General features: G+C 38.5%; 1 protein-coding gene across 4 annotated transcripts in view; it reads left to right on the top strand.

Moving 5' to 3' along the window:
* kmt2a (lysine (K)-specific methyltransferase 2A) overlaps positions 1 to 26,025 on the top strand; it is a 146,158-nt gene that overhangs the window by 45,371 nt on the left and 74,762 nt on the right. For all 4 annotated transcript variants that reach the window (XM_072593403.1, XM_072593402.1, XM_072593401.1 and 1 more), the window contains exons 3-9: positions 1,135 to 3,788; positions 10,656 to 10,833; positions 15,862 to 16,087; positions 16,648 to 16,712; positions 17,889 to 18,257; positions 20,083 to 20,159; positions 24,716 to 24,844. In XM_072593403.1, the coding sequence (XP_072449504.1) occupies positions 1,135 to 3,788; positions 10,656 to 10,833; positions 15,862 to 16,087; positions 16,648 to 16,712; positions 17,889 to 18,257; positions 20,083 to 20,159; positions 24,716 to 24,844 (3,698 nt within the window). The remainder of the gene's footprint in view (positions 1 to 1,134; positions 3,789 to 10,655; positions 10,834 to 15,861; positions 16,088 to 16,647; positions 16,713 to 17,888; positions 18,258 to 20,082; positions 20,160 to 24,715; positions 24,845 to 26,025) is intronic.

Genomic DNA, 26,025 nt, shown 5'->3' with positions numbered 1-26,025 from the left:
TGTTTGGTTCTTTACCATCTGTATCATCTAAACACCAATTACCAGTAGAAATGGTTCTTGATTTGCTCTAACAACACTGTTCAATTTTTTGAATATCCCCATCAACTCTTCTGCATTCTCAAACAACTGCAAAGCTTGGTAGATTTAAAAGTAGAAATATTTGGGCCGAGAAATTTGATTGCAGAATCTCTTAAGGTTTATGAATCCCTGTCTTTCACATCTCAGTACAAAACAGGTGTCCTTGCTTGTGGCTGAAACAGACACTAAGGGGTTTACAATTGCAGTTCGGAGTTTGGCATCTGAGGCCTTCTTTGAAGTATTGGGTTGTTCTGAGTTGCTGGCACTGGCATTGTTCAGGAAAGTGTAGTTCATTTTCAACCTAACAAGTGTTGAAAGGCTGCCATTAGAAAGGTAGTTTAAAAGTGCACTTTAACCTGGATGTTGATCCAAAAGGAACAGGAATCCATTTCCTGATGCTACACTATAACTGGAACCAGTGCCTGAACACCAGCACGTACCTGGAACGTTGTTATACCCTTCCTGATTCTGTCCCTTTACACCCCTGACTTTTACATTGCAACAGTGAAATACTTTTTATCAGTTGGCATTATGGTTGTCTTTATTAATCATTTCCACCAGTTGCTGCACTGACAGTTGCATTTGATGCATTAAGTTGAGCTTGATACCTATTTCTATTTATCAGAGTGATTTTGAGTATATTTCTAATCCTTACAACTCATTATTCAACTTGCCTATGTTTAACCACATGTCTGCCTTTTTGATGTTTGTGACATATACAGATTTTGCAATAAAGTGTTTATAAAGAATGCATTCTTCATCCCTATTTCTTATCCCTCTCTAGTCAGAATGCCCACTCAACCTGAGTTGGTTGTATCAGTAAATATCTAAGTTTCTCTGCTCTCTGGCTTAAACAAAAGCAGTAGGTCTCTTATTTTGGGGGGGAGAGAGAAAAACACAATTTATTAGTATAACCTTAATAAAACCGTTATATATTTTGTTTTTAGCGAATGCATCTGTGACTAACATGGGTGTAGTAATTTGTCTTGAACTTGAAAAAATGTTAACTACAATATGCTAAGATTTCTCACATCAGTATTTCTCTTTAACATTTAGTTGAATCACCTCAAAGAAAACTTCGAGGAAGACAAAGGACATTTTCTTCTCAAAGTTCAGATGTGTTATCTGATTCATCCTCAGCATTGTCCCCTCCAAATAAGCCTGAGTTAAAGCCTGACGAGAAGGAGAAGAAGCAAGAGCAAAGCAGCGGGGAGAGGAGGAGAGGTCGGCCTCCAGTGTTGAGCAATCCCAAAGTTCATCTTTCGCATGACAAGAAAGAGACAACGAATGGGAAAGCAGAAAAGGAAAAAACTGAAAAAGAAAAGAAAGTGAAAAAGAAACCATCTGTGTTACTGCAGCAGGCTACAAAAATCAAGAAGCTTAGGGCAGTCAAACTGTCCCCTTTGCAGTCCAAATTAAAGAAAGCTAAACTACAGATAAATAGCAATGGGGCGAAGATTGAGCGGAGAAGAGGGAGGCCACCATCTTCAGAGCGATTGAAGACCATTCCAAAATTACTTATTCCTCCACAACCCAAGAAACAAAAGAAATTTCGTAAGGAGAAAGATGTCACAGCAACACCAAAACAGTCAGTGACTAAGGAGGTAAAAACTGATGTCAAACAGAGGCCCCGCAGGATATCTAAACCAGTCAGAGTTGTACCTGTCACAAAAAGAACCGATGCAGCCATTGCAAAACAGTTGCTGCAGAGAGCCAAAAAAGGAGCACAGAAACGGATGGCTTCACCTCAGCTGAAAAATATTCGTCAGTTTATCATGCCAGTAATCAGTGCCATTTCTTCGAGGATAATTAAGACTCCAAAAAGGTTTATAGAGGATGACAGCTATGTTCCTCCTGTCAAGGTACCACGTCTAGAGTCAACTCCAGCTGGTCGGTTCAGCACAATATCCTGTGGGTCTAGTGAGAAGTCTAGTGCTGTTTCACAGCATTCTTCACAAATGTCCTCTGATTCTTCACGGTCAAGCAGCCCCAGTGTCACCTCCACTGATTCACAGGCATCTGATGAACTGCAGACTCTTCCTGAAGTAGCAAACCAGTCCACAGACTTGCACAGTTGCTTAAATACTACGCAGCAGAGTGAATCAGGTGGTATGGACAAAAAGGGCCATCGATTCTCGATGCCGGAAAGAAGCAATACAGCAGGCAAGAAATTGTCGACTTCATCACCGCAACCAACATCATCATCTCCGCCACCACCCTTGCTTTCTCCTCCCCCTCCATTGCAACAATCTTCAAATATGTCTGATCACTCTCCCTGGTTGATGCCTCCCACAATACCATTTATTCCACCAACCACACTGCCGGAGAAGCGGAAATCTATCTTGAGAGAGCCAACATTTAAGTGGACATCGCTTAAAAACCTGAGGCCAGAATCGCATCAGTACTTCTCCTCAGCAAAGTATGCCAAAGAAGGACTCATCCGCAAACCAATATTTGATAACTTCATAACGTCACCTTTGACTCCTGAAGATGTTGGCTTGCCTTCCAGGTTTCATGCATCCTCCAACACCCCACCACCTCGCTTTTTCTCACAGCTTCACCCTGCTTCTAGGTTTGATACTCATAAGAGAAGTCCTCTACTTCGTGCTCCACGATTCACTCCGAGTGAAGCTCACTCCAGGATATTTGAGTCTGTTACTGTGTCGTCGCATGCTGTGGGTCGATCTTCGGTTGCTGCTTCAGCTAAGGGCCATTCTTCCAGAAGGAAGAAGAAAGAGATGCATGTACCAAGTCGCACTGATCCAAAATCTCCCTCGCACTCCATGAGAACCAGAAGTGGGCGATTAATTTCCACAGATTTGTCGCCAGTCACTCCGCAGTCATCTGTAGCCTCTTCATCTCCTGTAAGCTCCATCCTAACTGGTGCCTTAACTCCCCCTCTTGGTAGTTTGGTGCACACTGAAGGAACAGTGAAGGATAAAGATGGTAGATCAAAGCTGGGGGCTAGACACACCAGCACTCCAGGGGACAGCTTCTCTGTGGAATCTGCCAGTCCAACATCTCCGCTGTTTCCATCACTAGCACCAAGCGTCCAAAAGGACAAAGGAAAAAACAAAGACAAATTAACTGAAGATTTATCCAAAGAGAAAGACAATGAGAGAGGGTCTGAGAAAGACAGAGATCGAGACAAAGAAAAGGAAAATAAGCGTGAAACAAGGAAAGACAAAGAAAAAAAGACTCAGAGTAAGGGCACAGAGGTTCAGTGTACTGCACCTTTGTTTCTTTTTCCCAGGGCAGTTGATGAAGACAAAGCTACAGCAGATGCTGCTGCTTCATCTTCCATGAAGAAAGTTTCAGGGAGAACCAAAAAGTTGATATCAGTTGATAAAGGTGTAGCGGCACTGGGTGATAGCCCAGCCCCAAACCTGTCCGATGTGAGGAGTAAGAATTCAAAGAAAGGCAGACTTGGGTCTGAAGAGGTAGGGCCTGTGACAGGTGATACTGAAAACACTGCAGCTGCTTCCATCGGCAATAAAGACAAGCCTGCTCAGCATTCCTCCATTACCGCTCTGCTGTCGTCTGGTACTCTTAAACATTCGGCACCTGCTATTAGTAGCATGCTTGCACAAGCAGACAAAATGCCAACAACTGATAAGCGAGTTGCAAACCTGCTGAGAAGAGCCAAAGCACAGCTCTGCAAAATTGAGAAGAGCAAGTCATTAAAAATAACTGATCCAACAAGATCCCAGGTAAATTTTGACTTAGTCTTGCTTAAGATCTGTTTGAAATTGAAGTGTTCATATATCTTATGGGCACTATGTAAATGCAAACTATTGTTCAGTATTCATTCCAGTCTTTTTTTTGTTTACATGCTTATAAACTTCAGAAGTAAAAATATTACTTTTTGAAGATACTATGTAGGAAATTTAAGGAATAGGTGGAGGCCATTTGGCCCCATTCCTTTTATTGACACAAATTCAATGTGACTGTGCTCCTACCATCTTCGTTAATCTGTTCTCTGATGAAAATGTGTCAAAATCTCTTGATCCAATTTATACTGGTTTACTGGTTCCTCCCCAGTGGATGATGCTACAATATACTTAATACATTCGAAGAATGGGTCGTGTTGCTGGCTAGGTCAGCACTTATTGCCCATAAGGTCAACAACATTGCTGTAGGTTTGGAATTACATGTAGGCCAGGCCAGGTAAAGATTGTAGATTTCAATCCTTAAATGACATGAGTGAACCAGATGAGTTTTTATGGCAATCGACAATGGTTACATATTCGCCAATAGACTAGATTTTCATTTCAGAGTTTTGATGAATTCAGATTTCATTATCTAGCACAGTGCAATTTGAAACAATGTCCACATAGCTGGATTTCTGGATTATACATTCAGTGACTTTATCACTATGCCACCACCTTCTCTGAATTCACTCATCTTTCCAAGTCAAAAATATTTAACTTAGTCTTACTTAACAATTCCAGTTTTTATTTTGAAGCCGGTAATGTTTGATTCTTTACATTGAACAGTTAAGTTGCCTTAAGATTTAATTTCATTTATAATCTTCAAACCATCAAGCATATATTCTTTGAAAGGAAACCAGAAACTTTCTCATTTGATAATCTGAAGTAATTTAAAGTTTGTTTCCTTTTTCCTTTTGTCTCAACGTAGGAATAGCAAAATATTATTGTTGTTAGGTGGTCATGACCATTTCATATGAGGTTCAAGTAATGCCCTGTACATTTGTTAACAGCCTTAATAGCTCTGAAGATTGCTTGCTGCATGAGTTACACATAGTCCATGGCATTCTCTTTAATGACTGCAGATTCCAAAATTTTCCCCGTTCTGACTTGTAAGCTTAGCTTTACTCTGCAAATTGAGAGAGTTTAAAACCCAGTATGCTGTTTTAAGTTGCCTATTATATAAGAACCATTGAAGCAATAGAGAACAGACGGGTTAGATCCATCAGATTGGGATGTTGTTCATGAAGAGAGACTTAAGATACTTGAATTCCATTGGAATAGAGAAATCTGACAGGAGTTAATGGAAAATGTTTATAAAATGAGAAAGACCTTTGATAAGATGACTATTGTTGAAGAGTCTGTAGTAACTGTTCTTTATATAAAATTGTCACTAAAAGGACAAGAGGAGATTCTGAACAATTGATTTAGATAGAGTGCTGGGAAAGCTTTGTCACACACTGGTCGAGGCAGAGACCAGTGTGTCTTTTTGGGAAAGTTACATTGTTGTGGGGAGAATGCTGAACAAGGGATTGGTTTTAGATTTTTTTCACATTTACAGAATAATCAATCAGATGGCTGCCTCTTCTGTTGTAAACCACAGCTCGAGAACAAGTTGGCACAGACTGCTTTGGTGGAACTCATAACTGTTTGGTAATGATCATGTTAGAAATAGTCTAATAAGATTTCCTTCACCCTTATCAAAACCATATGGATGGTTTTAAATAAAATGGGGAGGTAAGTTGATAAAATGTCTTTGAACTAATTGATGAAGTAATTGATGGAGAGTTCAACTTTATTCTTCTCAAAAGCAAGTTCCTACTTTCTGTTAAGGAGGTGGAAAAAAGTTGAGATAGATGCACTTACCCAAACTACATGGGGAAAATGAGAACAATAGCACCTGTGCCACGTGTCCTCATTCCTTCCAGTATGATAGCTGCACATGAAACAGGGCAATGGAAATACTCAGCAGGTCAGGCAGCATTTGATGAGAGAGAAACTTAATATTTCATTCCATGTGTTTTGGGGATATTTAGAGGAATATGCATTAATGTTTATATATTACTGATTCTATGTTAAATGCTTACTGCACCTTTATCAGAATAAAACTTTTTCAATAATAATCCATAATTATGTTTGTAAAGAGGTTTGGTTGATAGACCTTTTGGTTTAAAATATGATGTATATGAAGAATTTGATTAATCCTCTTGGTGACTGGAAGAAAATATTTTATTTCATTTTATGTTGTGATGAGTTGTTCCGTGGGACGAGTGAGAATGCAGTTCTTTAGCCTTGGTTGTAGCATCACGTTCTCTGTTGTCAGAAATATGTTAACTAGTATTTTCTGCCTATATTTCAGATTTCCAACATCTGGAGTGCTTTGCTTTGCTGTGGTAGCATACTTGTACAATCACCTGCCTTTGGCCTTTGTTCAGTTTCAATGAAAGTCCTCAGGTGCCTCAGCGATACTCACTGGAACTTCTTACATGTGGCTTAGTATCTATTCACTTCAGTCTGAACCTTTTCAAAGCCTCCTCAGCCCACACAATGATCAAACTTTCGGTTACTTGCCCTAACTACTCTTAACCTAGCTAGGTGTATGTTCCTTATAGTCATAGAGATGTACAACACAGAAACAGACCCTTTGGTCCAACTTGTCCATGCTGACCAGATATCTTAAATTAATCTAACCCTATTTGTCACCACTTGGCCCTTACCCCCCTAATCCCTTCCTATTATATATTCATCCAGATGCCTTTTAAATGTTGTAATTGTCGTAGCCTCCACCACACCTCTGGCAACTTATTCCACACATACACGCGTTGCATGAAAACGTTGCTTCTTATGTCCCTTTTAAATCCTTCCCCTCTCGCTCTAAACTTATGCCCTTGTGTAATTACCCTATTTCTGCACCTCATGATTTTATAAGTTTCTGTAAGGTCATCCCTCAGCCTCCGATGCTGCAGGGAAAACAGCCCCAGCCTATTCAGCCTTTCCCTATAGCTCAAACATTTTGGGTGAAAGTTTTCTCTCATTGTAATGTACCTTGGGTTGCTTCCTATGCTACGTTTTGTAGGTTAAAGACACCCTGTGTGCAGGTAGATGTTGTCACAATCCATTTGGGTGCACCTAACAGAAATATTTAGGAGAGTGAGCGTGTGGTTTAAAATACAGATACAAAGGTCAGCAAAGCATCTATGTCCCACACCACCAAAAAGTATGTATTTTGATGGATGAATAGTGGATCAGGCCCCTTCTGGTTGACCTTCTATGTTCTCAACTGGGTACAGTTGAGAAGTAAATGCAAAAATATAGATTATTAGCAAAAGTGTGTTGAAGCACCTTTTGCTAATAGTGTAATCAGAATAAAGTCCTAATTCAAGCACAGATGTTAAACGTACTGAACAGGATGTTACAAGCACAAGTAATGGCTGCTCACCTATAAAAGCCAATCCCTGAATTTTTACCAAAAACAATAAGATGTTCATATTTCTTGTGTGTAGATCAATGCCTCACTTTTAACCAAAAAAACCCAAACTCTTTGTACTTGCGACCTGCTTCAGCTGAAGTTAAATGTCTGTGTGGCAAGCTTTGTTTGATAAAAATTTTCAGAGATTACATTATTAAGGCACAGGTAGATTGATTCCCTTGCCCAAGTAGAAACTTAAGGTTTCCAGATAGATGGAAATGATTGTATGATCTTATTGAATGTGAACAGGATTGAGGGGCCAAATGGTCTACTTGTGCTCCTAGTTTACATGTTTGTAATAGCTCACTATTTAAGATTTAGTCCTGTGTCTGTACATGTCATCGTGTGATATTATGGCTATCACTTCAGAGTTGTGTGCTGCGTTCCTGCCAATCCTACTATCTAATATGGAAACATGGTATCAAGAAGGAATGGAGGATACACAGTCCAGTTCAACCTTGAAGTCTTGAGATTTACAGTGTAAGCAAATAATTTTGCAGAAGCTAGAGAATTCAAGATACTGGAGAACATTAGAGGTAGGAGCAAGCTTTCTACACCAATTAGGCAGAGGAAACCCTAACATGTGGCCACAATTGGAAGTCAAAATGGCAAAATATGCCAGTGAAAATCTCCAGAACAGATTCTGTTTATGGATTTACCTGAATCTTCACCTTGAAACAAGCAAGAAAATTAGGCATTGCAAATTTCAAAGCCAACTTTGGAATGTACCAGGTTATGAAAGGAAACAAGTTTGCACTGAGATGGAAAGTCCAAGATTTCAACAGAACTCAGTGACAAGCTTATCTCTCATTTCAGCGGTTTATAAACAGACTTTGATAAAAGAGTTGACACAGATTGACACCTATTAGAATTTGGATGCAACTTCAAGAATTTTGACATGCCAGACTGTTAAAAGGTGAGCACAGTAGTGGAGAAAACCATGTTAATGAAGATAACTGAACATGAAAGGAATAGATTCAGTTATCTTGTATGGCTGAAGGGACAAACCTTAACCAATGATGCTGTCCAAAAGAGAATCCTTCCCCAAAACAACACTTTCCAAAAGGAGTGATCGTCTATTTTCGCAATAAAGAGTGGATGGATGAAGATGACTCAAAAATATAGCTGTGAATGGTTGATTGGAAACTCCAAAGAGGATTATATAAAATATCTTCTGATCTGGTACATGTTAGGATCATGCCTGGTTAATGTTAATGTTGAAATTTGATTGTAAAGTAGTGATATTCGGCATTCTTGGTGATCTAACCAGCCTTGTTTGGCCTTGGATGTCTCTGTAAGCAAACCTTTCAAGGAAAACATGAGAAAAATTTGAAACTACTGGTTGACTGGAGGAGAGATAACTTTTATTGAGGAAACAGCACATTGGCGTCAATGTCAACTATTCTGGGAAGTGGCCTGTAGGAGACAGGGAAATTATGAGGCAGTTTGTATTTTTTTTCAGAAACGTGGGATATCAAATAAACTTGGCTGCAGAAAGGATTATTATTTGCAAAATCACATGGCTGTGACAATGTGCGTCCTTATGACTTTTGATGATTCATATGATGTTTCCATTCTGGAAGCAGATTTGGGTGCATTATTTCTACTCTGAAGATTAATTAGATGATTTGTATTAATTTTAATACTTATTCATTGTATACACTGCAGCTAAACAGTATTCTTCTCTGCACTGTGGCGGGGAGAAAAGATGAAATGGTATAAGTTTGTACGAATAGTTTTTAATTTTAAATTGATAACTTGGTGTACAGAAACTAATACCTCTCTCCATGGAGGTTACAACTTATTTTTTTATTAATAACTTAAGCTGTTTCTTGGTTTAATGCTACTTCTAAAGGCCATATCAGTTCCTACATGACCACTGTGATAGCAGTGTAAAGGGAAAAGATTTCCATCTGTCCGAAAATGTTACTCATGAAAAACTCAATCTCCATCTTTCTGACCAACTATTTTGACTTTGAAATTTGACATTTATATGTGCGTTACCTTATTTCTGACAATCAAATATTGTTTATATAATGTTCTTTCAGCAGTACTTAATTAGACGATGATGTAACAGAATAGCATCAGAGTAATCACCTAGTCTCCAGCTCTAGAACGAAAGGACAGACAAATTCACAATAGCTAGATTCATATGTCCTAAGTGCAGTTATGATAATTCATATTTATTCCAATTTTATTCTGTTGATGAGCTGGGATATGTATCTATGCTACAGTATTCTGCAAAAATGTATGATTCTTAAAAAATCCTTGTATGTGTGTCCATGTTTCCATATAACCACAGAGAAATTTTTAAATTGGAGACATGGATGAATAAGTAATTTATTGACTGATTTGATCAATATTGAGTCAGCATGTCCTTTGAGAACTATTTGTGAAAATGTTTGCAGGTTTCCAATTTAACTTTATTTTGAGTTTGTGAAATCCTCCTTTCTCCCTCCTCTTTTCATTTGGGTTATCAGCAAATGATCTCATCCAGCTTCTGCCACTATCATTCCTCAGTACATTTCTAGGAAATGTTCAGTTTCAGAACTACCGCCCAATTTTAAATACCCAGCCTTTTCCTTAAGTGGAATCATGTTTCTCTACTTGGACACCTTGTTAAAACTCACACAACACCAGGTTTAATTGGAAGCACACTAGCTTTCAGAGCGACGCTCCTTCATCAGGTGGTAGTGGAGGGCTCAATCCTAACACAGAATTTATAGCAAAAATTTACAGTGTGATGTAAATTTTTGCTATAAATTCTGTGTGTCAGGATTGAGCCCTCCACTACCACCTGATGAAGAAGCATCGCTCCGAAAGCTAGTGTGCTTCCAATTAAACCTGTTGGGCTATAACCTGGTGTTGTGTGATTTTTAACTTTGTACACCCCAGTCCAACACCGGCATCTCCAAATCATGGACACCTTGTATTACTGAACCTCACTTATTTTTATTCTATAATTACTTGAATGTAATCCTGAAGAGTTTAATGATATTTCATTAGTTTGTTTCCCATAAATTTAATAAATTCAGTTAGAATATGCTGTTGGTTTTGGTCTCTAGTGTCAATTCTATAAAGCTTGCAGTTGTTTCAATAATTGTGCTAATATGCATGTGAACCTAGTTGATGTGAACTATTGTATTCTTTATTGTTCCAGAGATTAGAAATAGCTGATTACTATGTTGGTATTCTAATATATCTTTATTGTCTACTTAAATACTGTTCACGAACATTGTGAACAGTGCTTGACTTCCAAGAGTTAAGGTAGTTTTTGTATATATTTATTTTAGGTAGTTAATATTGCTAAGACTTGCAGATGCAATGGATAAGAACCTTAGGTATTTTTTACTTCTCTATCTGAAAATTGATGTGTCCCAATTGGTTTATAATTGTATCAGGGTCAAGAAAGTGATTCTTCAGAGGCATCAATACGAGGGCCTCGTATAAAACATGTTTGCAGACGGGCAGCTGTTGCCCTTGGTCGGAAGAGGGCTGTGTTCCCTGATGACATGCCTACCTTGAGTGCCTTGCCATGGGAAGAGCGTGAGAAGATACTATCTTCAATGGGAAATGACGGTAGGCAAAATTAAATGCTCTTGCTGCTTAAATTATGGGGTGGGAATTTACTTCCTGGGGTGAAATTGTTTTGTCTTATTTAAGAGCAAAAAGTTTTTTTAAAATGAAAACGCTCTGGTTCAGCTACTCCCAAGTTTTGAAGTGGAAGTGTGTATAAACTTCCAAAAATATGATGTGAAATTTCATGAGGTTGTCTTAATTTGGAACTTCAGTCCACGAAGCGTATGGAGTGAATTATGAATCATCGATTTTGTAGCTTTGATGCTTTGAATTAATAATATTCTATCTTGGTTGCAGTTGGTTGACCAGAATAAATGAATAAAGCTGCCTAAATCTACTTGTCTAGGACATGTCAATGAGTGAAGTATTATGTTACCTGTTTATGAATATAGTGACTAAAATATGGTATAACTGACCGCTAATCTTACAACTTCCCAGGTGAAGTTTTAGATTGAACCTGTGAAAATGTTCATCCATAAAACATTCAGCTGTTCAAGTATTGCTCATATTGATTGGTCAGAAACCACATTGTTACAATTTGTTTTCAGAAAGTTTCAATTGCATTTATTTTAATGTATTATGAGCAATTTTAGAAGAGGCATTAAAATTACAGTTTTACTTTTAATAATAAAAAAGCCCTGGTTATTTCCTCTTAGGAAAATGTTGCGCATTCTTGTGGGAGAGACTTTGCTTGATCAGAGTCTATGATGACAGCGAGTGCATGATTTGCTGATTGATTAAGTTATAATTGCTACATTAAGTTAGAATTTTTTATCTGATAAGTGCCCAAGTACTAACATGACATAATAGTGAATCACCATGTACAGTTGCACAATGATCAGTACCAACAGTTTTGTTTGCAACGCTTAACGATTTAAATCTGCTTTGCAGTTGGGGCATCAATCAGGGGAAAAAAGTTTTTACGTTGCCTGGTTGGAATTGTAACGGCCTTACCAGGAACTGAGAGCTGTTTCCTATTTGTTTAAAAAAATAAGTATTTAAAATGTAGAAAGGATAAGATTCCTGTTCTTTCTAAAAAATATTTAAAATGAGGTTTAATGGGTTTTGAAAGTGCCCAAAACTTTGGGTAAACCAGGTTCAGTACTGCACTGAAACTTTGAACGATGTTTAGGAAGAAGTATGATCTTGCTGCCTCCAAGGGCTACCTTTCTGGTTCACTCAAAAATCAGGTCAGATCTTGAATCCTAATCCATAATCCGAACCTGGTGTTGCCTGAATCTCAAATCGCTTCACAATAGTACTAAATTGAGAGGATGAAACCATCCCAGTCTACAATGCCAGTTGTTGATATGGAGCATGCCTCAAATAAATCTTGATAATATGGTTTCTGATTTTTCCACTTATGCCAGGAACATTTAATTAAGTCATGGTATTGTTTGTAAGTCTAATACTGTCTCATTGGTAGAATGTTGTTCTTTAGTTGTTGGGATTGGGTGTATTTGGAAGGTGAAGAGGAAGCTTTCCATTACATCCAACTGCAACTAGAATGCTAGATGTTGATTGTCTGAAATGGACAGTGTTCCAACCCTGTTATTGCCCCTTGTAAAATCTACAAAACATCATTTATATTCATTTCTTGTGCATGAAAATGCAAATCAACTGCATTATTGCACAGTTAAATTTCAAGAGTATCTGAATCAGTGATTGCTTTTCTATTTACTTAGCTCTTTGTCTCAGAGTACTTGCTTTTGAATCTCAGACGTATTATTAAAGAACAATAGCATTGACAATAGTGGTGAGAATGTTCGGAAAACAAGCAGGATGCTGTGATGGCATTTTTTTTTCCCTGATAGCTTGCTGTTTAAATGTGGCTTTGTTTTCTTCTGATTATAATACCGTTCTTTCAATAACTTAATTGTTGCTACTCTTGTTTTTCTTTCAGATCTGCAATCATGTGCTATACTCATATTCATGTAACAAATAGGAAGGAGCAGGACACATTCACTCATGCCAGTGTATCCATATAGCCTGGACCCACTGTTACCCATTCTCACCCTCAGCAAAGTACCCAACTATATCCAAATATATTCCAGGGTCCTGTGGGCACAACAGGACTAAATGGGCAATTTACTTAAAGAGTTGCACCATTTTAGCATGTTCCAGTTTAATGTTGAAACCCAGTATTTTTGTATTTTGTTTGAGGCTTTTTATCATAAACCACACCTCCCATACGCTTATTCTAGCTGTCTATCCCTGGATAACCTTAGCTAGTGAAACTCATCAATCTCAGTCTTGAAGTTGCAAATGACTCCCAGTGCCTACAGCCTTCTAGGGGACAGCTCCATGTTTCCACTAGTGAAAAAAGTATTTTCTAACTTCACTCTCAAACGGCCTGCAATTCTCTCACTTCCATCTCCATAAAATAAAATGTGGTAATTTTTTGACATCAAAGATCCAGCATATGTGTTTAAAGTTGAGATAGTATCTTTTGTATTGATGTGATAAAACAAAGAACTGCAGATGCTGGAGACTGAAACAAAAACAGAAATTACTGGCAAAACACAGCAGGTCTGGCAATGGGAAGAAAGCAGAGTTAACGTTTCAAGTCCAGAGACACTCTTGTACTGAATCGTAGAACACTGAGGATAAATCCATTTGAGGATAACACTGAGTATGATTTATGTTTACAGTTACAGTTTACTGTTTACAGTTAGTCACATGGTCTATTCTTGACACTAATTTTCTTGATGAATGACCAAGTGTAGTCTGGTTGTTTTGTGAAATTGGATGCCATAACTATAGAGTGAATGATTGTCTCACATCTTAATGACAGTTACAGAGCTTTGTTAGTATAGAGTCCTCTAGACTGAAACAATTTCTGCATACACGATTGCATTTTTTGCAACTACAAACGTATAATGCGAGCAAGCCTAGGTAAAAATGTATAGAAAGTTTGCGTCATTTCAGGAGCTGTGGTAGTAAAGATAATAGGTTGTTGAAATCCAACTTCAGTTTAGTTCTGACCAAGCAAGTTACATATCTAATCTGTGTTTTGTAATGCATCTGACTCTGTAATGTTCTGTGTGCTTGTATTTGTCAGTTGACTAATAATGAAGATGGGAAATTCCAATTTAAGTTTTCAAACCCATGCTGATATTTTATGGTAGAAGTTGTTTCAAAAGCCATGACCATGTATAGTTTGGAGTTTTAAGTGCCTGTCTGGCTAGTAAAAAACATGTGGCTTTTGCTTATACCTGTGCAAACAGTTATACCCTAGAATGAAGTTGTACCTAACTTACTTAATCTTTCCTTATGGTTTAATATGTGGAGTTACAATGAAACCAGTGCAACTTCCATATGGCCATGAGAAATTGAAGCAGGTGTAGGCTGTTTGGCCCTTTGAACCTGGTCCACCAATAAAATGATGACTGATTTGAATGTGACTTTGAATTTAACTCCATTTTCCCTTCTCCCCTCCATAATCCTTGGATTTAAAATCTTTGTAACTCAGGCTTGAGTATATTCAGTAGCACATCTTCCAGGAAGAGAATTCCAAAAGCTAATTGGTCCTCTTCAGAGAAGAAATTCCTTCTGTTCTCCATCTTAAAAGAGGAAACGTCTTAATTTTAATTTTGATTGGATTTTGCCACAAAGAGAAGCATTATCTCTGCACTTACCCCATAATGCCCTCCTGAATCTTACAATTCAGTAGGAGAAACTGTGGTATAGTGCGTTAGTAATCTGGAGACCTAGACTAATTGTATAGCGAAGTGGGCAGCTGATAAACTTAAATTTTCTGCTGGCCAGGTAGTCATCATGTGGGCATAGGCAAGTGTTGTGCATGGAAACACTGCAGAATCCCAGTCTCTTTCCCTTTTTGTGTAAGGGAGTCACGTCGATAGCTTTCCAATCATGCAGAACTTTTTCAGAATATAAAGATTATTGGAAGATTATTACCATGTAAGTTTCTAGGTGGACAATCATATAGGTAGTTAATGAATGCTGATAGAGACTACCAGTGCAATAGCTATTGCTGTAGCTATTTCCTTTAATATCCTGAGATTCCTTTCAGATCCAGGGGTCATATTACCTTTTAGCCCGATTTAGTACCTTTTCTCTAGTAATAGTTATGAATTTATTTCCTGCTCCAGTTTTGCCACTGGCTACCTAGGATATTGTTACTGACTGGCATTCTTGCAGACTGATTAGATAAAGGTACTTTGTTAGACTTGGTGACACAATACTGTGATAATGCACGAGGAAAATAGTTATAATTAATGTGTTTTCATAACCTCTGACTTACCATTGAACAAGTGGTTTCACGTGGAAGGCAATGAAAATCTAAAACAATCTGCCTAGAGAAAACAGTGGAGGTGAAGAGAGAGCCCATCTGTACGTGTGAATTTGCTGACAATGTTTTGAGAGACTGGTCAATAATTTTTCAAGTTTTGGGTCAATTGGAAATGAAAATTAGGCCTTCATTTGGAATCCTGACTCATTACAATTGGTCAGTTTGTTCCTCTGACTTAACTGATAGGGAGCCTTCTCTATTGGAGAGCAAATGCTGTCTACTGAGAATCGAATTTTGTCAGGCGGAAACTTGTAGAGGTCAAGAAAATTGTAGGTTCCATATTTGGCTTTTGGTTTTCAATTTGTATAATTGTGGCCTCTAGCTACTTGGAGCTAGTCAGATATGTTTATAGTATTAAAACTGAGTTTCAAGAGTCCAACACCATGAAGGTAGCTCTGGGGATCGGCATGAGATCAAATTTCTGTCTGTGCCTGTGTACAGATAGTTATGAGCAGGATGTATTAAGAATTATGTCTTATGTTATTTCCACATTTACTGCTGTATATATTTAAAAATTGTATGAAACTTTAACATTTTTTCCCTTTAGATGACTAACATTTGTATTTGGAATGTAAAATTCACCCTTTGTGGGAATGAGGGTCTGTATGGAATGTGCCTATATTTTGTGGAGATCTCTGCCGCTAGAAATCACTGGAATGTAATCCCTGTTGCCCAAGAAAATGACAGATATGAAACTTCTTGTCTTTGCATTACAGATAAATCGTCTGTAGCTGGGTCTGAGGATGCTGAACCACCTGCGCCAATAATTAAACCAGTTGCTAAGCACAAGGTGCCACAGGAGCCTATTGTTCGAAAAGGGAGGAGATCACGTAGGTGTGGGCAGTGTCCAGGCTGTCAGGTACCAGATGACTGTGGCCAGTGTACAAACTGCTTGGACAAACCTAAGTTTGGTGGTCGGAATGTGAAGAAACAATGCTGCAAGTGAGTGGGCCTTTATAACCAGCTGGATGTTTCAAGCTTTGGGTTAACTGATCTCATTCAGAAAACAGATGGAATGCTACAATTTGAGCTGCTACACTGGGCTAGGTTGGGGAAGATCGGACAAGGGTTCCTTCTATTGACCCCAATTTAATGAACACCTCAAAAGTGAAACCAGACATTTGATTTACCCTAAATTTGAGTTCCAGTGGAACTTCTTCAATACATTTTGTCTGGGCTTGCTGGAATGGCCATTTGAATGAATTATTGGAGGCCTGCTAGCTACTGTCCTTAGGAAATATAACATAAAGAAGTGTATAGAATTGGGTATGGAGTTTGCTGTGTGTGGTTTATGGTGCTCTTGATTTTCTAACTGGTTCCCCTTGAAGACGGTCCTTTAAGGAATTTTGTGTCAGGAGCTTTGTGTTTCAGAACTATAATATTAAACTGTTCAAAATGCAATGCCTGAAATTGTAATGTGTATTCTGTAACTTTTGTTTCTTTTCAATCTGTTCTCTTTTCAACTGTATCTGTAACAACTCCATATTTTCCTGTGATTGCAGAATGCGGAAATGTCAGAATCTCCAGTGGATGCCTTCTAAAGCACCTCCACAAAAACCAGTTAAAGGTGAGTTCTTGCAGTTTTCTCTCAGCTATGCGCTTCTTAATTTGCATTTGATTCTGCTTCTGCACTTTACCTTAGGTCAATTTTATAAAGTTGCACTTACTGTCTAGATAGAAAATCAAGACTTACTTGATTAGCATCTTAGGCCTCTTGTCCAAAACTTTGCCAAAACGCTTGGCCTGCATTTAATTGCTTTAAAGAGCAATGATTATGGTATGTAAGCCTTTAACAAAACTTACCCGAACAGAATTTTTGCATGTGTTTAATGTGCCCTATGAAATTTTTGCTAATAGGATAGGAGCCATCTTATTTGTTGCTGATTTATAAAAATGAAGATATACTGAGAGATAAAGTGTATTTATGTAACAGGTAAAAATCTGTTTTATTTCCTCCAAACTCTCCTTCCTTTGTAATTTTACTTCCCTCATCATAGACACTTATCCTCCTAGTCCCCTGCTAAATGGCACTGTAAAGCTTGCCTAGTGATTTCCTGTTACCCTTAAAGTTATACATTTCTTGTAAATAATTGAATTAAGAAGTTAATTAAGCATAAATTAGTGCTTCCTGTGTATTTATATTTGTTAGGTCTTAGTGAAAGTGTTGAGGTTCATTATAAAAGAACTATCACAGTAGATTAGAATTTCATCTAAACAGCTGTTTGTCCTTAAATTGTACTACCTTATCGTATTGGGGCATGTCTTAAGTCGGTGGATTTTTTTTAAACCCGGAAGAGCTTGGAATTGACCAGCTGCTAAAATGTCTGCAGATTGAGTAGAAGTGGCTAGTGTGATCTCCAGATACATCTGTTCAAATTACAAATCAATGCTTTAGGGTGATGCTCCCTTTTTGATTCATAGATAAGCTATGTAGTACAGAACTATATGGAACATGCATTGTGTTGAGCTAGCAGCCTTTGCTCCCCATTAAGAGGCAGCATTTTCTTGAAAAAATGTCTGCTTTCCTTCAGAGGAAATTGATTATTCATGATAGTCCATTATTGACAGTTAATCAATGGGCTGAAGTTCACCATGCTGTGGTAACCTATCCAGCCTGATGTGTTGGCTTCAGTAGAACCATGTTGTCTATGAGTCTCTGCCCTCTGGAGAGGTGTGGGAATTGGGCTTGATGAGAATTGTATCCTGTTCATTATGACTGATATGTTCTAACTTTGCTTCTTAGTAAAGAAAAAGGAAAAGAAAACAAAAACACAAGAGAAGAAGGAACTTCCAGCAGTCAAACAGCATTCTGACTCCAGCCATAAAAGCTCTCTCCAGGGTGGTTCACAAGGGCAAGAACATGCCCAGAAGATTAACCAGGTTCCTCATCAACACAATGACCAGCAGTTTGAGGAAGACAATGCCTCTTCACCTTCTGAAGCCCGGCAACAGACAGCAATAGTTTCACCTATCCGGAAACCGAACAAACAGCCCCCTCAGCCACCTGACCTCAGCCTGCCTCAGCAGCCAGGACCTGTGCAACTAAAGAAAGAATCAATCAAGCCTGGGCTGAATGACCCTAAGAAAAAACAGTCATTGCAAACAGATTCAGGTAATCCGAGCTTGGCATTTACGCTACCATGCATATCACTGGAATTAACTTCCATTTTGTGCTTAGGATTGACATTTTAATGTAAAAGTGACAAAGTTCCTTCTGGCCATCATTTTAATGAATCTACTCATTTGCAAATACAGTGTAATTGTTAATAATGCACTGCATTATTTCAGGGTGCGGGTTTTCACTTCCCTAGATGTCACTCATCCCCCTTCCAGTTGTATAATAAACATATGGTTCTTAGTTATCTTGATGCTAAAGGTACATTGTTCTTAGCAGTTTTGCGGACCTTATTGGGAGGTGCAGGAGGGGAATCCAGACCAGTTTGATATATCTCAGCTACAAGGCATGTTGACATCTACCAGTCAAACTCTTCACACGTAGAACTGGTTGGCATTACTTGATTGTGTCCTCTCTCTGCAAGGTCACAAGACAATTGGAAAGCAATATTCTAATATAAAAGTACTGAAAAATTCTAACGTTTTGTAATTAAAGATTTATTTAAATGGCAATTTCTGTTATTTCCTTTAAAGTGTTGTCATCTCAAATGTCACATCATTTATCTGACAGCAAGTCACTTTTGCCTGCCTTTTGTGGCTGATTACTTCTCATGCTTTGTCTCAGTCCATTAGCTGCAGGTGGGAAGACATTGATGGTGTTGAATAATGCTATTACAAGATGTCCCAATCTATAATTGTTACACATTTTTCTTTGCTAAGTTTTAAGGAATGCTTGCATGCCATGCAGGAAATATTTTGTGCAGAGTTTCTTTTTTAGTATGTGCCTCGTGTTGTTATATTGAGAACCTCCTGACTTCGAGCACTTTGTTCCCTCAGACCAGGCCAGGTTGTCTTCCATTACAAAAACTGTGGCACTCCTGTTTAATGAGTTCAAGATAAAACTGTTAGAATTGGTTCTACATTGTTCTACAGCCAGTTTAGTGTCTAGCACCTGAAATATATGATGCATCTTCCAATTTATTTGTTTTATTTCTTTTCCCTCTTGTTGAGGATTCTTAAGATGTACTCGAGAGCAGGCAGGCAGTTTGATCCCAGTCTTCAACTAATGTCTCTCTTGAGGGTGTTGTGGGGTTTCTTAGCTACTTATTTCCACCTCTGCTCCCCAACTTGCATGGGACCTCTTCCTAATAATATCCGGAATCTTCCCCATAAGGAAATTAGAAAAGGAAAGGTACATACACACTTACCACATAAAATGGTACAGTGCGATTGTACATTACCAGCTTTACCATATAATATCCATTTTCGTCTATCTCCCTTCCTCTGATGCAGGCAGTTCTACAGACACAACTCTGGTACCTTGCCCAAATGGTATTTTACCATAACTGAGCTTTAAGGTAAATTATGACATGCTGTTAATCTCATGGGGTATCGCAGCCAAGCTTGACCCCAGCTGAATCACCTCATTGTGTCTAGATGGCTGCTGGATAGCACCCAAGAGCTGGAGCCCTGCATGACTTCAATCCTTGTCCTAGAGTATTGAGAATATTTGTAGAGTCCCCACATGCCACACTGGCAAACATCAGCAGAGACTGGGAGTCGACCAATGATCTTCAGATCTGTATGGCTAAGTTACACACTGAGCCATCAGAACTGTTCACAATTTCTTTTGTTAAAGGTACCATAAAGCCCCTGTCCGTTCTCAAACAACTAAAGGGCCGCTGTACCTTCAGCTAGGTAACATCAGATTTTTACTGAATTTGAAGCATTTCAGGGAAAAAAATGCCTCATACAATCTGAACCTGTTGTCAGTGAAAGGTTCATCTTGGTTTGTCGCTTAATAAAGATCTTTGTTTCCCCAGCACTAGAGCTGAACAAGCAGAAGAAAGCCCCTGCTCGTTTCAATGTTCAGTTAAAAACTAAAAAGCCGAAAGAAAAGGTGAGATTTAAACTTTCATCTTAGCATTTTACTTTTACCTTATTTAAAGGACAACTCCAGCACATTTTGGTGTATGTGTGTTCTCCTAGGTAACCTTTATCATTCTGATGATATTAAAAATCATGCCACTGTTTTAAATCTTCTGATTGCATTTGCCCAAGATGCTTCCATAAGTTGCAGATATCCGATGTTCTTTCTTTTTATTGTGCTGTTCTGTGCTGGCTGAACTGCACATCAGGTGTCTTAGAACCACCCTTCATGTCAAGGCCAAAAATGTTGCATCTACTTCACCTTATCCTGGTTAGATTTTACAATTTACAGTTTTTACTCTCAGCACATGATGCTCTGTACTGTTGTTGGGAATCCTAGTGTGCAAAAGACAGTGTGTCGTTTTTGTGGCCTCAAATTTTAAGTCTGTTAAAAAAAGTACATGGAACCAAACAGGGCTGCGATTCAGGTATATCCCTAAATTGTGCACCTACATTTTTAATGTCCACATGTATGGTGCATAATTCTCTCCCAGGACGCTAACATTGTAAAACCTTTTCAGCTGTCCACCTTTATCTCTCAGCCATTTCTTATCCCTTCACTTTTCATTAAGATCTTCCTGTTACATATGGATCCGTGACAAAAGAGGATTCTTAGCTATCAGTACTGTCCAATGACAGCTCAGAAAAATGCATAAAAAGCCAATTGTTGATTTTCCTTGGCATTTCACTTAACGCTGGTAGCAACACATGGGGCTTCTTGCTTTGCCCATCTTGCTGTAGAGAATCTGGGAGCCAAGAGTTTCTGGCATTGGTGTTATATGATCAGTACATTCATGCAGAAGATGTGTGATTTTAAAGGGAAGTTAACTTTGCTGAATCAAGTAGGTACAGCTCACTAGACTGGCAGTCTTCAGTATGCAATGTACATTTTAACCCGGATGGTAATTGCATTAGTTTTAATATAGCGAGCATCACAGAAAGGATCCTGATTGATTTTCTTGGCGCTGCTCTATCCTAAGGGTCGGAGACCAGTTGACACAGTAGATCTGTTGGATATAGTCATGTGTTAAAGTTGGCCTTTAACTGTTTGAGCAACTGAGGCCAGCTTTGATTTAAATGGTATTTGCATAGGGATTATTTTCACAAATGCGTTCTCACAGAAACAAGTCTTTCTTTGCGGGAGACCATAATCAAAAAATTGCAGGAATATTTCCCACGGGTTTTCTCATACTAATAGGTGAGAAGCAATGGTGAATATACTTATAATCTTTCAGTCTGTTTTTCTGCTGGACCTGGCACCCCATTTTTTCAAAAAGGTACCATTATAATTGTTGCTTTCACTAAACTAATAAGTTGACCCTTCTAATTCTCCTGCTCAATAAAATCTTGTCTTTCTTTCATTACTGGAAAAATGCTGAAGACTTTTCAGGTGCAGGGCACAGAGATGGCCCAAAATGTATCTAAATCTAGTGGAAAAGACTGTGCACTATGGGCTTCAGTGACTCTTTGTTCATTTGATATGGCTTCAATTCTCATAAAGCATGTAGAGTTAATGTGTGCAATTCATGCTCTGATCATAGATGCTCTTTCCCAGTCCAACTTCTACACATTTTAATATCAGAGGCATGGGGACACAAAATTCTTTTAGAGGATTCATGTCTGCAGTCCCTCCTACCTAAGGTCTTAGTTTAATATTAAAGGAACAGGATGCTATAAATACTCTGTATCTTCCCAGTTTATAAGCATGATACTAACATGTTTTTCCTACAGTGGTTTTGTACGATTAAAAACTTATTCCTGGGTTGTTGTTTGTCATACCAAAAATCAGTTAAAAAGAATAATGGGGCAGGAGAGTTGACACAAACATTTTAAAATAGCATTCTCCATTTTACCAAGCATCTTTCCATCAGGATGAGTTTCTTTCAGGTATCTGCCAATGCTGCCAAGACAGGCTACAAGCAGGTGTGGCTTAGGATGACTTGCTGTCCAACCGACCCTCCTTCCCTTGGGATTAGTTTCTCCTCCAGCTTGGCCCAGCTGACGTTAGGACTATAATAGAGAAATGATGAGCTTGAAACACATGTCCTACTAGTTTTATGCTGCAGCATATTCACATAAATCCTTGTTAAACTGCCAGGTTGCTTCGTGCAAAGTTTTTGTTGAGGGAGGACTGAAAGAGAACAGAATAAAAGCAAGGAAGTAAGAGAAGAAAACAGGCAGAAGAAAGATGAGAACAAGAGACACTGATCGTTGTAATGAGAAAGACAATCACCACAAAAGTCATGAAATTTCAACTGAGGTAGAAAAGCAGAGTGGAAAATGAAAGTAAGATGTAATAAGTGAGACACAGGAAAAAAACCTAGAAGAGAGGGAGAGATGAGGAATTATTAAACTACGATTGTTCTTTGCAAGGAGTGAAGTACTGTGAGTATTGGAATTATATTTCATTTTATGGACTCTTGTATTAAAGAATTTAAATCGCCACCCCCCAATTGAAGAGTAGATTTCAATGTTATTCACAATCCCTTGAGTCATACGTTGTAATCTTCTCATAGTTCTTTTACCAGTCATGCTTCATAACTGATTGTTAGGAGCAGCACTAAGTTTCATCAACCTTACCTCAGTCACTGTTCATGTTATCTCCAGTATTGAAACTGCTATCAGGACAGAAAAGTTTTAATGTTATCACCTGTATGGTAGAGAGGAATTTAAAGTTTATTTTTTCAGAAAACATGAATGGCAATATGATGAAAGCTATCCAGATACATCACTGCAGTGACTAACTGTTGACTAGTTTGACTTTAAGATGTGTTATTCCCCATCTCTATTGAAAGGTATTTAATGCTGATTTGTGCTGTGTCTGATAAGTGGAGATAGGCTCCACTACATTGGTCACAGATTTGTGATGACAAATGCACACACACTGATAAAATTAAATAATGATGGGCAGATAATAATGTCAGAATGTTAATACTCCTTTGGTGAGTGTACATAGCAGTGAAATGTACCTGCAAAATTAAGATTATTGCAGGCATTTCCTACAGCAGTGTAAGTCACCTTGCTTTGCTCTAGTGCCGTTCTTTATTTGATGCGAAGGCAGAAATTGTTGGAGAAGATCAGCGGGTCTGGCACTATTTGTGGAAACAAAGCAGAGTTAACATTTTGGGTTCTTCAGATCATTTTATTTTCACTCTTGTATTTAGTGTTTTGCTTTAAGGCCTCTTTGAGGAACATTATTGTATGCTGCACTGTAACCTGATACTAGGTGGGTTTGTACCTGCAATTACCCATACTGTGACATCCCAGTTTAATTCTTGCCTCTGATTATTTGCCATTTGGAAACCCAGCAATTCTCTGTGGGAAGGAAGAGGAAAAATGAAATCATAAATAGGTCTATTTTAATAACTACTGGGATATCCTTTCTTTTTCTTAGAGAGCACATAACTGGACTGAATCCAACTTTGGTTCAATCCCACTATAGTGCAGGCTCTAAGTAGAGGTCAGAGACACAAGAACCAGCAAGTTGTCATTGGCTGCTTGCCATTGTTCTTGAGAATTTCCAGTCCTACATTCATAGTATTGGGTTAAATACCCTGAGCAGCCTGAAACTTACTTCCTTTAGGATATGAATTTACATCATCATTGCTCACTTACTCTGAAGCTCCCGAGTCCACCTACACTATTGTGATGACCAGTAGGCTGAAGTGGAGCATGAAGCAGTGACAGGGAGGAGAAAGTGAGGACTGCAGATGCTGGAGATCAGAGCTTAAAAATGTGTTGCTGGAAAAGGCACAGCAGGTCAGGCAGCATCCAAGGAGAAGGAGAATCGACGTTTCGGGCATAAGCCTTCCTGAAGAAGGGCTTATGCCCGAAACGTCGATTGTCCTTCTCCTTGGATGCTGCCTGACCTGCTGCGCTTTTCTAGCAACACATTTTTAAGCCATGAAGCAGTGACAGGTCAAGTCTGAATTCTCCATAGGATATACATTCAGGTGGATGTTCTATTTTGATGACAGTTAAGTGTCTTTTTGTCTGACATGAATTCCAACTCAATCACATAATTGTTGAAGCATGATAAAAGCTTTGTGGGATTCTTCATGTGAAGAATCCAGTTTTTCACTTACAGGTTCTTTTTGTTTACTTTCTACATGTGATCCCTGTCACCCCACCCAAACAAATATTTTGGTTCATTATCACTAAACTCCCTCAGGTGGTGCTAAATATTGTAATACTAAACCACACAGACAAGTTCACAAGCGTAATCCTTACTCCAGCCTGAGTTAGCTGATCTGAGCAGCTAAACCTCTGTAGTTGGTCCCAACTCTCTCTGAGGGCAAGTAAAATGGTAATGGAGAAATTTTAAAAATGGCATTATTTTAATGTAACTTGTATGGTGACCAATATTTCTTGCATACTTCCAGTAGAAGTTACAAATTAGTCTCCAGTACTTAGTTCTCAGTTAAAAATTATGTTTTTGAAAAGGATATATGAGCAGATATATCTAATTGCTGACAAATATTTTTCAGCAAACAACAGCTTTATTTATTTAATGTTTCTTGTTTTTAGGATAAAGTGATTGCTGTCAGTAAGTTTGAACCCAGTACCCTGAGCCTGCTCACACCTTTGACGAATGTCACTTGTGGAAAACAGAAACCGTTAGCAGATGGAGTCCATAGGATCAGAGTGGATTTCAAGGTAGAACAAAAAAGTGCTGGGACTGCTAAGCTGTCACAAACTATAGAAAATATTAGTTTAGGACAAGAAGAGTAGAATTTAATTTTGATTTGATTTCTGCCCTCCTCCATTCCTCATGGACACACACATCCTGACCTTCTGGTTCTTCCTTGCACTGTTACTGTGAATCTTGATCAGTTATCCGTATGCCTTTTTGTTTCTTACATACTCACAGGCAACTGTTCACTGGCATTCCATTTTCATAAGGGAATTCTTGGAGCAGTAAGAGTTGACTTTCCCTTTGTGTTTGTCAGTCCCTCCCCTCATTGCCACTTCTTTCTAATTCTTTTCCAATACGCAGTTTAGCTGAGCTCTCGGGCACTGTAGAGAATATTTTTTCTTCCATGTTCAATCTTCTAAACTCTAATGCATGAAGATATGGTGAGCCTTTCCCTGTCTGTCCAGTACATTGTGATCTGGTATTTCTCTCAAAAAACTTCCATGGAGATTTAGTAGCAGTCCTGTTAATGTTGTTTTACCTGGTTTTCTGAAGTGAATGGTAGATTGGGAAATAATGCTCCTTCCACAGAAATCTCTGCAGATTGGGAGACTTGAATACTTTCCATCATAAAATAGTACCCAACTATACAACTGTATGTAGGATATTCTGGCTTGTAACTTGGTTCCTCTCATCGGAAAGGATCATACCAGGTTTTGCGTCATAGAATCATACAGTATAGAAGAGGCCCTCGACCCATCGAGTCTGTGCAACAAAAATAAGCTACTATTTCTACTAGTCTAACTTTCCCGCATTAGGCCCCATGATCTTGAATGTTATGAAACTTCAAGTGCTCATCCAAGTCCTTTTTGAAGTTTGTGAGGTTGTCTGCCTCAACTACTCTCCCAGACAGTGCATTCCAGGTCCCACCACCCTCTGGGTGAGAAAGCTTTTCCTCAAATCCCTCTAAATTCCTGCTTTTCACTTTAAAATTATTGACCCTCTTACTAGTGGGTGCAACTGTTTTCTTTTAACCCTGTCCATGCTATTCATAATCTTACACACTTCTATCAGGTCCTCACTTGACCTTCTTTGCTGCACAAAAACCAACTTATCCAGCCTCTCTTCATAGCTGAAATGCTCCATTCCAGGCAACATCCTGTTGAATCACTGTGTGATCCTAGCTGCTGCACAGCAAAACAAT

Source organism: Chiloscyllium punctatum, chromosome 23, assembly GCF_047496795.1.
Source record: "Chiloscyllium punctatum isolate Juve2018m chromosome 23, sChiPun1.3, whole genome shotgun sequence".
In the NCBI taxonomy this organism is placed as follows: Eukaryota; Metazoa; Chordata; class Chondrichthyes; order Orectolobiformes; family Hemiscylliidae; genus Chiloscyllium; species Chiloscyllium punctatum.
Note: the sequence above shows the minus strand (reverse complement) of the source record. Positions and strands in the feature narration are given on the sequence as shown.